General features: G+C 30.6%; 3 protein-coding genes across 5 annotated transcripts; all 3 read right to left on the reverse strand.

Annotated features, from left to right (window-relative positions):
* Positions 1-1,851: 1,851 nt before the first annotated feature.
* LOC130675453 (uncharacterized) lies at positions 1,852-7,856 on the reverse strand. Its single transcript, XM_057481158.1, has 7 exons — positions 5,970-7,856; positions 5,762-5,887; positions 5,538-5,661; positions 5,305-5,446; positions 3,796-3,982; positions 3,557-3,697; positions 1,852-3,492 (listed from the first exon to the last, which is right to left on the reverse strand). The coding sequence occupies exons 1-7, from the start codon at positions 6,349-6,351 to the stop codon at positions 3,287-3,289; spliced, it is 1,308 nt and encodes a 435-aa protein (XP_057337141.1). The 5' UTR covers positions 6,352-7,856; the 3' UTR covers positions 1,852-3,286.
* Positions 7,857-7,902: 46 nt separating this feature from the next.
* Positions 7,903-10,535, reverse strand: LOC130675454 (uncharacterized). Of its 2 annotated transcripts, XM_057481159.1 has the most exons (7): positions 9,965-10,511; positions 9,757-9,882; positions 9,533-9,656; positions 9,298-9,439; positions 8,560-8,746; positions 8,318-8,458; positions 7,903-8,253 (listed from the first exon to the last, which is right to left on the reverse strand). In XM_057481159.1, the coding sequence occupies exons 1-7, from the start codon at positions 10,344-10,346 to the stop codon at positions 8,048-8,050; spliced, it is 1,308 nt and encodes a 435-aa protein (XP_057337142.1). In that variant the 5' UTR covers positions 10,347-10,511; the 3' UTR covers positions 7,903-8,047. The 2 variants fall into 2 exon arrangements, with proteins under 2 accessions (XP_057337142.1, XP_057337143.1); XM_057481160.1 differs by lacking the exon at positions 9,757-9,882 and having other exon boundaries at positions 9,965-10,535.
* Positions 10,536-10,761: 226 nt separating this feature from the next.
* Positions 10,762-14,030, reverse strand: LOC130675455 (uncharacterized). 2 transcript variants are annotated; one of them, XM_057481162.1, is made up of 7 exons: positions 13,519-14,030; positions 13,314-13,439; positions 13,087-13,210; positions 12,854-12,995; positions 11,602-11,797; positions 11,363-11,503; positions 10,762-11,273 (listed from the first exon to the last, which is right to left on the reverse strand). In XM_057481162.1, the coding sequence occupies exons 1-7, from the start codon at positions 13,883-13,885 to the stop codon at positions 11,089-11,091; spliced, it is 1,281 nt and encodes a 426-aa protein (XP_057337145.1). In that variant the 5' UTR covers positions 13,886-14,030; the 3' UTR covers positions 10,762-11,088. The 2 variants fall into 2 exon arrangements, with proteins under 2 accessions (XP_057337145.1, XP_057337144.1); XM_057481161.1 differs by having other exon boundaries at positions 10,770-11,297.
* Between the last annotated feature and the right edge of the window lie 1,373 nt (positions 14,031-15,403).

A 15,403-nucleotide genomic window follows, 5' to 3' on the forward strand; every position in this document is an offset into this window, starting at 1 on the left:
AAAAAAATTTTCTTGAATTAAGAATATTTACCTTCAGTCGAGAATTTTTTTTGTGTGTAGGTAATGAACACGAGGCCGAAACTCGTTGGGCCGAAATTTGGCCGAAACTCGTTAGGCCTAAAAATGGCCGAAAAAATATTTGATTGGATAGAATAGGAATAACGATCTATATGTTTCATGTTCTAATAAAATTTTTTAAAACACAAGTTATTTATGTTTTAAATTTAGGGTCAATACTTTATGACCAGATAGTAGTCAGCCTCATGTAGATCTCTGATTTGAAATTTTCAATTTGATTTTAGTTGAGTCCCATATTTTTTTTTTAATTCAAAATTTTGTACTTCTGTAGTTATAATCCACCTAGATCCAAGTAATCAAAAATTTAGATCCGTATAATATATTACGAACTTAAATAATAATAAATTCATGAAAAAAAAAAATTATAACATAATACTGTTTAATAACACATAAGTAGTGTTAAATAAAGAAAAATAATAAAATTATAGTAATTAAACAACAAAAATAACAAACATATTAAGACTGTATGGGTAAGAGTTGTTCCGCAAGAGCATTAGACCAAAGATAAACAAATTGCAAAGCGTAGGCGTGATGTTACCACCAGCATAAATAACTGTTACACGATGTAATCATCCTGGCAATGAAGGATCCGTCAAAAGATAAATCTAGTACACAACCCCATGATCGGTAACGTACAAACATCACACCCGTTCAAATGCTGCAAACAAATATATATATGTATATATAATTGCATCAGTTTAATAGTTTACATCATAGAAACCGTGCGCTTAAGTGGAAATCGCGATCCGCATCCGGATTCAAAATGAGTTTCAACAGAATTCACAATGCGCAATTCACAAATGGATAATGATAATAATGATAATAATTATAATGATAATAACAACAGTAATACCGATACAGACGCTGATTGAGAATCAATGTCTGCTTCAGTCAGCGTAATGATTAGACCATTACACTTGATACAACATTTATATGTACGCTTAAGCCCTTCGCTGGTCATCATTAAATGCATTTGCGCTTGCATCTCCATTGTATATATATTATATATATCTATATATGACTCGTGAAATAATAACAGTTTAATCGCGTAGGAAATCGTGCCTATTCGGTGGTTAATTATGGCACGAGTACATTTCGAGATGATTATCATCAGGATAATCATCATCATTATCATCATCATCATCATTATTATGTTGATCTAAAGACAAGAAATCTACTAGACCAGCAAATAAAAATTTATATAAAAAACATAATGTTATTGTAGCTGTAACGTTATTTGGAATTCACCCACGGGCCGATGCGTACGTGAATTACGGTATACATGACCATATAAACCACACATATATATATATATATGTATATATATTGGATAGATTATTATCGTAATAAACAGGAAAGTGAATTTTACAGTGTGACCGCGGCTCGTTAGAGATACATTAAAACATATTACACATATGGTTTTGTAGTGTTTTGTCAGCGTACAGAGCATGTGGATAAATTACTCGATGATATACTGCAATAATACAATAGTCGGTAAATTATAAGACTCCCATAGATCGTAAAGAGGCGTAATAATTATTAATACAAATATAAATCATAAGAATACTTTATAGCAATAAAATTATGCTCAAAGTATTCGTTCTATTTGTAGTAATATTATATATAATGCCTTTTCCGATTTATTGACGCAAATATATATGCGCGGTAAGAATGCAATAGAAGATATTTTAAAGGTATATTCATGGGCTATGGGATTCAGTTTATATTGTTGATATAATAGAAAAATTATTACAAGTAAGTGAGTTATTCGCGGAAATAAATATGGTTTATTTTCTGAACCGTTTTTATGGAAATTCTTGTGTGAACTATTTTATTCATAATGTAATATATGTATATAGATACGTATTATCGTTTTATTTACGTAATACATGATATAGTAATTGAATTATCTAACGGAATTAATTGTGAAATATTTATTTAGCTAATTATACTTTGGAATAACGGATTTTTTTTATTTATTTTAATTAAAATGCTATTACTTCATTATTGCATTAATGATTTTTTCATTGTTTAAGTTTATATAAAATATTTGACGTATGGTAAAGTAGATTTGCAGTAACCTAAGCCGGTAGTGCAGAAAATATCTCAGTGGCTGTGGATATTGAGCAGTAATATATTTTCTACATTATCATTTGCCGTAAAATTAAAATAATCAATCTCACATCCCCTGATAGCCAAGTTGCCCGCAACTTGTCGACAATCTACTGCCGCAACCTGTCGCCAAGTTGGCCGCAAAAGTCAGCATTTCCATAAGTTGACGGCAACTTTCCGAGCAACTTGTCGACAACTTTCAGCTCGTGTAACTGTTGCCGACAACTTGGCTACAAGTTGCTCAGAAAATTGGTGACAGGTTGCGGCAGTAGATTGTCGCCAAGTTGCTGAGCAACTTGTAGCCAAGTTGTCGGCAACAGTTACACAAGCTGAAAGTTGTCGACAACTTGTCGTCAAGTTGGTCGCAACTCAGGTACACCAACTTTCTGATCGGAAACTCTGGCTATCGGGGATCCCTGATAGCCACCTTAACCACAAGTTAAATTCAAGCTACTGCCGTATTCTGAAGCCAATTTAAAGGAAGGGTTGGAGAGCAAGCAGTTACCTTTAAGTTGACAGTAAATTGTCTGTAACTTGAATTCGATTTGACTACAAGTGTTACTGTCAATGATGTTAAGTTGATTGAAAGTTTCACTTCAAATTGACGGCAAGTTCTTCTGTCAAGTTACATTCAGATGACGGCAGTTGATTTGCGTTAACATGCACGCAAGTATTATTCAGCTGAGGCTTGCCAGAAACTTGTCGTTAAGTTAGTCAAAAACGTTTCACTGCAGAACTTGCTGAGCAAAGGTGTAGATATCAGGATACATACCAAATTTTACCCTGATAGCCAAGTTGGCAGCAGGCTGATGACAGCTGACTGTAGCAACTTGTCATCAAGTTGACCGCAAAAATTGGCATTTCCATAAGTTGACGGAAAGTTGTCTTCAATTTTTCCGTAAATTACCGAAAACTTGATCGAAACTAATTGACATCAACTTTCTGATCAGAAAGTGGCTATCAAGGTGAGATTATTAAAAGTATTTCTTATGCATTTTTCTAAAATTTTGTGTTTAGTATTAATTTTGAAATTGTTTTTCTAAATTGACACTTTATAAGCGCCAATGTTACAATGATACAATACTTCAATGATTATTTACTCAATACTGTTCTCAGAAGTGAAATTAATAAAATAGATTTTGACGTATGTAATTGCAATAATAATTAGTTTTTCTTGAGCTTCAGCAACTTGCAACCATTGTATCGGTTCATTATCTACGAGATATTCAATTCCTGAATAAAGATCTAACTCAGAATTTTTAAGCTGCTCGATATTTTCTACAGTAAAGATCCGCACATGACCTGTAAATAAATGACAGTAACAGCCGTACTTGATAAAAAAAGTGATTAATTAAACATTGCGTACCTGTTTTAAATCCCAATATCAAAATTTTTCCGTGTAATACACCGGAAGTTACCAAATTTTCACTGCCGAATTTTTGAAATGGATAATGTATATGCCAGTCGGTTTGGTGATCATCAATTATGAGACAACTGTATTCCTCAGCTGCAAAAATTTTATTTTATTTTTTACTATGACCATAAAAATAATCACAGAATTTATTATCTCGTTTATTAAAATTTTAGAATAAAATGAGTACTAACTTGATTTCTGCAAGATAACATTGGAAGTGAGGAAGTCGAGTGAGGGATTTCTAAATTCAAATGGAGCTAAACGAGGACGTAATATTTGTACAGATTTCTCTGGAAGTATATTTTTCTTTTCGTCGGACGTCGGAATTTGATAATTTTGCAAAGTTAGAGAATATCCGTTTGACGTTAGATGAATTAACTGTAATAAATTTAATTAATAAAAAAGCATTGAAGTTAAAGGAAGCCGGGCACAATAAGACATTGGAAAATTTCTATGTTTTTGTGACCATAGAAGCGATATTATATATAAATACATATATATATATATATATAGCTTTTTATATTATATAGCTAATATATAAAAATATATATATTAGCTTTTTTACTAGATTGAACATCATTTCGAATTTTATTATCTACACTGAGAAAATTAAATAATAAGAATTACTATCTAGTTATGATAAATTTTTTACCATCAATCCGATAGTATAGTGAATACTATCTAGATAATTGTGTAAATGATCTAGATTAAAACATTCACCATATTTATGATAATTGTTACAATCTAGATGATTTATAAATTGTATATATACACTGTAAAAAATTCGCGGAGTGAATGCGGAGTGAATGCGGAGTTAATGAATTTTTAATTATTCACTCCCCTCGGAGTGAAATTCACTCCGAAGGGGAGTTTTCGTGGAGTAGATAATTTTTTATTAATTTAATTGCTCCGGAGTGAAATTCACTCCGGAACGGAGTTTTGAAAATATTATTAATAAAATAATACTCCACTCAATAAAATCGAAGTAAAAATTCGCGTATTACATTATTGATCAGCTGATATGTACACACATACGCACATACATATTTAGGCACACACGCGCACGCACACATTTGCACACAAGCACACAATCGAACACACGCACACATTTTCACACACGCACAAATTTGCATACACGCACACATTTGCACACAAACACCTGCACACACCCAAACACACACATGCACGCAAACACACACTCGCACACACACACACACACACACACACACATTGTTTAGCAGTTTAATATAAATTAGTATAAATTTATTTAAGTATTAAAACTCCGGACCAGAGTGAATTGGGAGTGAAATAAAATCCGCGTCACTCCGAGATCACTTCGCTAAAAAAAAACTCCCAATTCACTCCGCATGCGGAGTGATTTTTTTCACAACTCCGGAACTCCGAGTGGCGGAGTGAATGCGGAGTGAATTCGGATTTAATTTCACTCCGAATTCACTCCGGATTTTTTACAGTGTACAATCATCTAGATAGTATTCACTACTATCGGATTTACAGTGAAAAACTTTACCATAACTAGATCGTAATTCCTATTATTTATTGTCTCAGTGTAACTGTAAGTTTGTCCGTAGATCCTCAAAATATTCATGTTTTTCTAGGTCTTATATTCCACCCCAACTTCTCTACGCAATAAATCTTAATTATGATTTGTTATTTAATTCATATTTAATTAGTAAACTCACTTTATTCTTTTCCGAGAATAATTTTACGCAATCACCTGATAATCTACCAGTTGTATATTGCATTAGATCATTTTCGGTATTATATTTGTATTGAACGAGATTCCAGCCGTTCATAGTAAATAACGTATTTATTGTACCGGTGCTGAGAAATTTTGTTATTATAAGAAAAAAAACATATATTTAAATGAGTCATATCGTTGTAATTATTGAGTTTTAATTTAACGTTTCTTTACCATAGAATGGTCGCCTCTGGTTCCTCAACGTTGATACACGGAACTTCAGTCATATTATTACAAACATTAAAAAATTGAATGTAATATAGCTTATCTATTACGACTAAAAATACGTCACCTGTACCTGAAATTATTATTAATATCCATACAAATAAAATTATCTTTTTTTATTGATCATATAGATTATAAACTAATATTATTGATAAATAGGATTAAAATTGTACCAGGATACCAAAATCTAATGTCTTTTATATAATTGTCAAAATTTTCCGAATACATGGGTTTATTGGATTGATTAAAACCAAAAACATAAATCTTTAGTCGATTAGTTCCAACAGCAAAATATTTGTCTAATAGCAAATTCAAAACAATTAGTACATTATCGGACTATTAAAGTAAGAAAGGAGTTTATTAACGTAATTAATGTTTTACCGCAACTTGCAAAATTTCGGATTTCTTCAGGAAAATATGATGTACCAGCACTGCTATAAACAAATTCGACTGAAACTCGAAGTTTCGAGAGTATCATCCACTTTCTATATGAAATGTAAACAGTACGCCAAACTTTAAAATCATCAAGTTCATGATAATCGTCGAAAGAAAGCGTTGGATATAATCTTGTAATCATACCGGAGATTGGTTCCGACGCGATTTCATTCAAACATGCACTCTTCCATTTATCTGTTGTTTCAAGAATTTTATCGATACTGTTCTTCCAATGAATATGAACTCTTTTTAGTTTTTCTAATATTATCGGATCAATTGTATTTTTAAAAATTAATTCGAATATATTTGAGTACAGAATTCCATCCATTTTATACTTTTTCTTCAAATAATAACTCAATTATTAATTATACAGTAAAAATTTATTATAAAGTTGGTGAAATGAAAACTTATAATTTATTAGTGATTACTAAAATGACTTTTCATTCAGACAATAAGCAAAAAGTGCAGTGACATTTACCGAACGTTTCAATTGTATATAAACGCTTTTGTCAATTAGTCATTTTTTTTCTCGAACATTTATTATCACAATAACAAATATTCGAGCACATGATAATTATCATTTTGTCGATGATTAGATCACATTGATTTTATAATTTACACTCGAACATCGATTTCAATGTTGTCAAAGCTATGAAATAATTATACGTCTTAACATTTTCATACAAAGACAATGCGGGTCACAAATTCGAGAATATGTTCTCCTATATTTTTATTGACTTCACTGAAATGTATTTGCATGCTTTCTGCTGGCAAGAACATATGGAAAAAATGATGAAAATTCCCTGATAGCCAAACTTTCTGATCAGAGAGTTTGCGTTCATTAGTTCTGACGAGCTTGACGACAAGATGGCACCAATTTTTCCAGAAAGTTATTATTGGCGATAATATACTGCCTTCGATTTTCCTAGAAAATTGCCGACAACTTGATCGCAATTAAGTGAAGTTGACTTTCTGATCAGAAAGTGGCTATCAGGGGGAGGTTACTAAAACTTTTTTTATGCATTTTTCTAAAATTTTGTGTTTAGGGGAAGGGGGTGGGGCAAAAGGGGGTACCTAAGGAAATACTAAGTTTTAGAGGACTAAAATACGCTAAATCTTTTTGTTTTTAATGGCATTCGAGGTAAATAGACGAAATTTTTAGCTGCCGTTGCAAAATAAAATTTTTATTTTTGGCGGGCAAAAAGGGGAACTCTTATAAAAAGTTGGTAAAAAAAATTTTTGAAAATTGATCAAATTTCGTTAAATTAAATTTTTTATATGTAATATACATATAGAAAAATTACATTTCACATCATTAGTGGATACGGAGGCAAAAAAAAATATTTTTTGTGGGGCAGAGAGGCCTCTTTCCAAAAAATGAGCATTTTTTTTTTTTTAATTGTTCTCATCATTAAGAATGTATTTCTTTCTCTTGACAACTATTTTTGGTTCTATAATACCCAAAAAAAATTTTTTTAGGTGTAATGAATCGTTTCCCCTCGATTACCTTAATTACTAATTGTTATTTAATAACAAAAACAATTCTATACTTCGAATTTGTCATTATTTTGAACCCAAAAAACGTGTTTTTTGATTTTTCTAATTACAGATTATTTGGAATTATTTAAAAAATTTTATCAATTAAAAAGTAAAATATTATTTTCGAATATTTTTAGTGGCCAAATTTGCCCCAGCTGTAGAAAATCAGCCGAAAAATGGATTAAGATATTTAATTTTTTTTAATTTGACGAGAAAAATTTTAAAGAATCATGATTTCAGAATTTCTGGCTGGTCCATTTTGCCCTAGATGTCATGTGTAGGGCTAAAAATACGCAAATATATCGGATTTATAGTAATCAGACGAAAAAAAAAAAATTTTTTTTTTTTCATAAAATTTTGGGGGTACCCCGTTTTGCCTACCCTACCCCCTTTTGCCCCCCCCCCTATTTACTATTATATTTGTTTTATTAAATAGACACTTTACAAGCGCCGATGTTACAATGATACAATACTTCAATGATTATTTACTCAATACTGTTCTCAGAAGTGAAATTAATAAAATAGATTTTGACGTATGTAATTGCAATAATAATTAGTTTTTCTTGAGCTTCAGCAACTTGCAACCATTGTATCGGTTCATTATCTACGAGATATTCAATTCCTGAATAAAGATCTAACTCAGAATTTTTAAGCTGCTCAATATTTTCTACAGTAAAGATCCGCACATGACCTGTAAATAAATGACAGTAACAGCCGTACTTGATAAAAAAAGTGATTAATTAAACATTGCGTACCTGTTTTAAATCCCAATATCAAAATTTTTCCGTGTAATACACCGGAAGTTACCAAATTTTCACTGCCGAATTTTTGAAATGGATAATGTATATGCCAGTCGGTTTGGTGATCATCAATTATAAGACAACTGTATCCCTCAGCTGCAAAAATTTTTTTTTAATTTTCTACTATGACTATAAAAATAATCACAGAATTTATTATCTCATTCATTAAAACTTTAGAATAAAAAATAAGAACGAACTTGATTTCTGCAAGATAACATTGGAAGTGAGGAAGTCGAGTGAGGGATTTCTAAATTCAAATGTAGCAAAATCAGGACGTAATATTTGTACAGATTTCTCTAGAATCATATCATTATTTTTGTCGGACGTCGGAATTCGATAATTTCGCAAAGTTAGAGAATGTCCGTTTGACGTTAGACAGATTAACTGCAATAAATTTGATTAATAAAAAAGCATTAAAGTTAAGGAAGCCGGGCACAATAAGACTTTGGAAAATTTCTATGTTTTTGTGACCATAGAAGCGATGATATATATGAATATATATATATTTGCTTTTTTATCAGATTGAACATAATTTCAAATTTTATTAACTACACTGAGAAAATTAAATAATAGGAATTACTATCTAGTTATAGTAAAATCTTTTACCATAAATCCGATAGTAACGAATACTATCTAGATGATTGTAGAAATCATCTAGATTGTAACATTCACCATATTTATAATAATTGTTGCCATTAAGATGATTTCTCCAATCATCTAGATAGTATTCACTATTATCAAATTTATGGTAAATAATTTTACCATAACTAGATAGTAATTCCTATTATATAATTGTTTCAGTGTAACTGTCAGTTTGTCCGTAGATCCTAAAAATTATCACTTTTTCCTGGGTCTTATATTCTACCCCAACTTCTCTACGCAATAAATCTTAATTATTATTTTTTATTTAATTCATATTTAATTAGTAAACTCACTTTCTTCTTTTCCGAGAATAATTTCACGCAAGTACCTGATAATCTACCAGTTGTATATTGCATTAGACCATCGTCAGTATTATATTTGTATTGAACGAGATCCCCGCTGTCCATAGTAACTAACGTATTTATTGTACCGGTGCTGAGATATATTGTTATTATAAGAAAAAAAAACATTTATTTAAATGAGTCATATCGTTGTAATTATTGAGTTTTAAATTTAACGTTTCTTTACCATAGAGTGGTCGCCTCTGGATTCTCAACGTTGATACACAGAACTTCAGTCATATTATTAGAAACATTAAAAAATTTAATGTGATAAGGCCTAACAATTACAACTAAAAACACGTCACCTGTACCTGAAATTATTATTAATATCCATACGAATAAAATGATCATGTTTTTCACTAACCATAGATTATAAACTAATATTATTGATAAATAGGATTAAAATTGTACCAGGATACCAAAATCTAATGTCTTTTATATAATTGTCAAAATTTTCCGAATACATGGGTTTATTGGATTGATTAAAACCAAAAACATAAATCTTTAGTCGATTAGTTCCAACAGCAAAATATTTGTCTAATAGCAAATTCAAAACAATTAGTACATTATCGGACTATTAAAGTAAGAAAGGAGTTTATTAACGTAATTAATGTTTTACCGCAACTTGCAAAATTTCGGATTTCTTCAGGAAAATATGATGTACCAGCACTGCTATAAACAAATTCGACTGAAACTCGAAGTTTCGAGAGTATCATCCACTTTCTATATGAAATGTAAACAGTACGCCAAACTTTAAAATCATCAAGTTCATGATAATCGTCGAAAGAAAGCGTTGGATATAATCTTGTAATCATACCGGAGATTGGTTCCGACGCGATTTCATTCAAACATGCACTCTTCCATTTATCTGTTGTTTCAAGAATTTTATCGATACTGTTCTTCCAATGAATATGAACTCTTTTTAGTTTTTCTAATATTATCGGATCAATTGTATTTTTAAAAATTAATTCGAATATATTTGAGTACAGAATTCCATCCATTTTATACTTTTTCTTCAAATAATAACTCAATTATTAATTATACAGTAAAAATTTATTATAAAGTTGGTGAAATGAAAACTTATAATTTATTAGTGATTACTAAAATGACTTTTCATTCAGACAATAAGCAAAAAGTGCAGTGACATTTACCGAACGTTTCAATTGTATATAAACGCTTTTGTCAATTAGTCATTTTTTTCTCGAACATTTATTATCAAATTAATAAATATTCGAGTACATGATAATTGTCATTTTGTCGATGATAAGATCACATTAATTTTATAATTTACACTCGAACATCAATTTCAATGTTATCAAAGCTATGGAATAATTGTACAAGTCTTAACATTTTCATACAAAGACAATGAGGGCCACATATTCGAGAATATGTTCTCCTATATTTTTATTGACTTTACTAAAATGTATTTACATGCTATCTGCTGGCAAGAACATGTAAAGAATGATGGAAATTCCCTGATAGCCAGACTTTCTGATCAGAGAGTTGGTGTTTATTAGTTCTGACGAGCTTGTCGTCAAGTTGTCACCAACTTTCCCAGAAAGTTATTGGCGACAATATACTGCCTTCGTTTACTTCCTGATCAGAAAGTGGCTATCAGGGGGAGGTTATTAAAACTTTTTTTATGCATTTTTATAAAATTTTGTGTTTATTTACTATTATATTTGTTTTATTAAATAGACACTTTATAAGCGCCGATGTTACAATGATACAGTACTTTAATGATTATTTAGTGTCCCTGTTTTCTAGAATAAAATTAATAAAATAGATTTTGACGTCCGTAGTTGCAATGATAATTAATTTTTCTTGAGCTTCAGCAATTTGCAACCATTGTATCCGTCTATTACATACGCGATGTTCAATTCCTGAATTAAGATCTAACTCAGAATTTTTAAGCTGCTCGATATTTTCTACAGTAAAGATCCGCACATGACCTGTAACCAAATGACAGTAACAGCCGTATTTGATGAGAAAAAGGGATTAGTTTAACATTGCGTACCCGTTTCAAATCCCAAAATCAAAATTTTCCCGTGTAATATGCCGGAAGTTACCAAATTTTCACTGCCGAATTTTTGAAATGGATAATGTATATTCCAGTTGGTTTGGTGATCATCAATTATGAGATAACAGTATCCGTCAGCTGCAAAAAAATTTTTTTTATTTTCACCATGGCCAAACAAATAATCACAGAATTTATTGTCTCGTTTATTAAAATTTTAGAATAAAATAAGAACTGACTTGATTTGTGCAAGATAACATTGGAAGTGAGAAAGTCGAATATACTTTCCATGGACCAACTAAATTTCAATGTATTCCTATTAGGAGGATATACTGGTATAGATTTCTCTGGAAGCATATCATTATATTCGTCGGACGTCGGAATTTGATAATGTTTCAAAGTTAGAGACTTTCCTTCTAATGTTAGACAGATTAACTGCAATAAATTTAATTAATAAAGGAGCATTAAAATTGAGGAAGCCGGGCACAATAAGACATTGGAAAATTTCTATGTTTTTGTATATATATATATATATATATATATATATATATATATATATATATATATATATATATATATATATGTATGTATGTATATGAGCTTTTTCATCGGATCACGAAGAAAAGAGCAGTCTAAAAATTACAGTTTCGTATAGTAGTAAAGCGCTCCGAGTCTGAAACTGTAAAAATTACGTTTTTTTATCAGTAAATTTTACAGAAATAACAAACATTACAGTTTCAAACTCGATATTATCGATTTAAACTGTAAAGTTTTTTGCTTTCAATTGTATTAATTTTATTACTATTGCACTGTAAAAAGAGCGGTGTTAAAAATGGACTCATTGTAACTCCGCCCGGTGTTAAAATAAAATTACACCGGTGTAGGAGGAGTAATTTACCGATGTTAAATCTGGGTAATCGGTGTAAAAGCGGGGTAACCGGTGTAAAAGCAGGGTAAACTGCGTCCACTTGGAGTATTAACTCTAAAGATTATAAAACACAAAAATGTCAGTTCTCTATGAAAATTAATAAAAAATATAATTTATTAACAAGTATAGTGATCGAGTAAGTAAAAATATTCACAAAATAAAATATTTTAACACCGGTAATGAATATCTACATCGGTGGCGGCGTTATTTTCACACCGCTTTCAGGGGTAAATTTAACACCGATAATTTTAACACCTACACCGCTTGGACTTACCCCGGTGATTTTTTACAGTGTACAAATTTCGAAAATTGCAGTTTAAGCTTTAATGTTTAAAGATTTTTGCCCCGAAAGCCTTTTTTACTGTAGAAACTGTAATTTCTCAACTGCTCTTTTTTCCATGATCGAACATAATTTCAAATTTTATTTCCGACTCGTAAGTGTGTTCTTAGATCCTAAAAATTTTCATTTTTTCCTAGGTCTTATATTCCACCCCAACTTCCCTACGCAATAAATCTTAATTATTATTTTCTTGTTTAATTGATATTTAAATTCGTAAACTCACTTCGTTCTTTTCCGAGAATAATTTTCTGCAATAACCTGATATTCTACCAGTTTTATATTGTATCAGACCATCTTCAGTATTATATTTGTATTGAATAAGATTCTCGCCGATCATAGTAAACAACGTGTTTACTGTACTGGTGCTGAGAAATATCGTTATGAAAAGAAAAAAAAACATATTTAAATGAGTCATATCGTTGTAATGATTAAGTTTTAAATTTAACGTTTTTTTACCATAGAATGGACGCCCTTGGTTTTTTATCGTTGATACACGGAACTTGATTCACATTAGTAGAAACATTAAAAAATCTAATGACATCATACTTAGAAATTGCAACCAAAAATACGTCACCTGTACCTGAAATTATTATGAATATTCATACAAATAAAAATTTTTTTTTTTTTATAAATCATAGAGATTATAACTTGAACTAATATTGTAAATGGGATTAAAAATATACCAGGATACCAAAATCTAATATCATTCATAGAAATTTTTAATCTTATCGTATCCACGGGTTCATCCAAATGATTTATATCAAAAACATCAATCGTTCCTCGTTTAGTTTCAATAGCGAAATATTTTTCTAGAAAATACCAAACAATTATTGTATTATCAATTTATTAAAGGAACAAAGGATTTTATTAACGTGATTAATACTTTACCGCAACTTGCAAATTTCTCGATTTCAGTAGAAATTGGCCTAGTAGCAGTGATATAAAAATCTCGAAGTTTCGAGAGTATCATCCACTTTCGGTACGAAATGTAAACAGTACGCCAAACTTTTGGGTCATCAAGTTCATGATAATTTTTGAAAGAAAGCGTTGGACATAATCTTGTAATCATACCGGAGATCGGTTCCGACGCGATTTCGTTCAAACATGCTCTCTTCCATATATCCGTTGTTTCAAGAATTTTATCGATACTGATTTTCCAAAGAATATGAACTCTTTTTAGTTTTTCTAATATTATCGGATCAATCGTATTTTCAAAAATTACTTCACATGCATGTGAGAACAGAATTCCATCCATTTTATACTTTTTCTTCAAATAATAACTCAATTATTAATTATACAGTAAAAATTTATTAAAAAATTGGTGAAATAAAACTAATAATTTATTAGTGATTACTAAAATGACTTTTCATTCAGACAATATGCAAAAAGTGCAATGACATTTGCTGGACGTTCAAATTGTATATAAACGCTTTTGTCAATTAGTGATTTTTTTTCTCGAACATTTATTATTACAGTAACAAATATTCGAGCACATGATAATTGTCATTTTATCGATGATTAGATCACATTGATTTTATAATTTACACTCGAACATCAATTTCAATGTTGTCAAAGCTATGAAATAATTTGACAAGTCTTCAAATTTTCATACAAAGACAATGCGGGCCACAAATTCGAAAATATATTCACTTATGTTTTTATTGACTTTACTAAAATGTATTTGCATCCCATCTGATGGCACGAACCATATGTAAAAAATGTCAAAAGTTGAAGTCTATCGGAAATAAAATCGCTGGGAAATTTTGCTTTCCAACTGTCATCCTACTGCGGCTGCAGATTGACAGCAGTTTGCTGCCCATCTGACGGAAAAACTTTAAAATTAAGTTTGTTGTCCAATTGATGTTAAATTGACATCGTTTTGTTTGGAAAGCAACTTTTGCTTTTTGGTTCTGTTTATTGAGGGGTAATTTTGTTTATTAATTTATTTAGATCAATTTTTGATGTCAGTGTAATAAATCCATTCACATTCAATTGATTCATTTGTTGCAGGTTACTTCCTTACTACTCGAAGGTGAAAGAAGAAAACTAGCTGTCCTACAGAGAGAATTGCAGGTAGCACTTGCCGAAGGAGGGAGTGTTAAAGTGAAAGAAAAACAACGACAAGAACTAATCCACGCGATATCGTAAGTACCAGTTTTAATTTATTTTTCATTATGAATAAAAAAAATTAGTGACTTACAGACTTATAAACAATTCTGTCTGGCAGTATGAAAAAGCACTCAGAGATAAATTGCAGTCTTGAAATAAATGACAAGTTGATTCGCAGCAACTTGTGTTTCCTTATTTTTTCTTATACTTCTTCTTCTGGATCTTCTTCTCCTATTTCTTCTTTTGCTCCTGCTTCCTGCTTTTCTTTTAGCTACTAGTTAAATTTACTGCTGCTAACTGGAAAGTATCAAGCAGTAAGTACTCGAGCGCGAATTGCCATGCTATACATATATAGAGAAATCTTGTAAATTAAACGTCTGTGTTTTATATAGCCAGGCAAGAGGGACAAATAAATTTAATCCATAAAGCACAGTACGAAATTCGCTCACGGAAAATCATGGATATTGCTCTCTGCGCAGTGCTTACGTCCGCTATCTTCAACTTTTAAGTATTTATGAGATAAATATTGTACCCGTTTTCATTTTTATCCTTAATTCCTCTTTTGTTTTATATCTTTTTCTTCAGTAATATAAAAATATACTTAGAGCTCTGCTGCAAGTTATGAATTTTACAAGGCTGCCTTTTTTCTCATCGTAATTGTCTA

The sequence above is a fragment of the Microplitis mediator genome, chromosome 10, assembly GCF_029852145.1.
Source record: "Microplitis mediator isolate UGA2020A chromosome 10, iyMicMedi2.1, whole genome shotgun sequence".
NCBI classification, from domain to species: domain Eukaryota; kingdom Metazoa; phylum Arthropoda; class Insecta; order Hymenoptera; family Braconidae; genus Microplitis; species Microplitis mediator.

Bases quoted from the DNA above. Each gene is read 5' to 3' on its own strand.
- LOC130675453 (XM_057481158.1), bottom strand. From the start codon at position 6,351: ATGGATGGAATTCTGTACTCAAATATATTCGAATTAATTTTTAAAAAT. The intron at 5,662-5,761 runs GTACAATTTTAA...TAATAATTTCAG, and splicing joins CATTAGATTTTGGTATCCTG to GTACAGGTGACGTATTTTTA. The intron at 3,493-3,556 runs GTACGCAATGTT...ATTTATTTACAG, and splicing joins GATATTGGGATTTAAAACAG to GTCATGTGCGGATCTTTACT.
- LOC130675454 (XM_057481159.1), bottom strand. From the start codon at position 10,346: ATGGATGGAATTCTGTACTCAAATATATTCGAATTAATTTTTAAAAAT. The intron at 9,657-9,756 runs GTACAATTTTAA...TAATAATTTCAG, and splicing joins CATTAGATTTTGGTATCCTG to GTACAGGTGACGTGTTTTTA. The intron at 8,747-9,297 runs GTGAGTTTACTA...AATTTATTGCAG, and splicing joins TATTCTCGGAAAAGAAGAAA to TTAATCTGTCTAACGTCAAA.
- LOC130675455 (XM_057481161.1), bottom strand. From the start codon at position 13,885: ATGGATGGAATTCTGTTCTCACATGCATGTGAAGTAATTTTTGAAAAT. The intron at 13,211-13,313 runs GTATATTTTTAA...TAATAATTTCAG, and splicing joins TATTAGATTTTGGTATCCTG to GTACAGGTGACGTATTTTTG. The intron at 11,504-11,601 runs GTCAGTTCTTAT...ATTTTTTTGCAG, and splicing joins TGTTATCTTGCACAAATCAA to CTGACGGATACTGTTATCTC.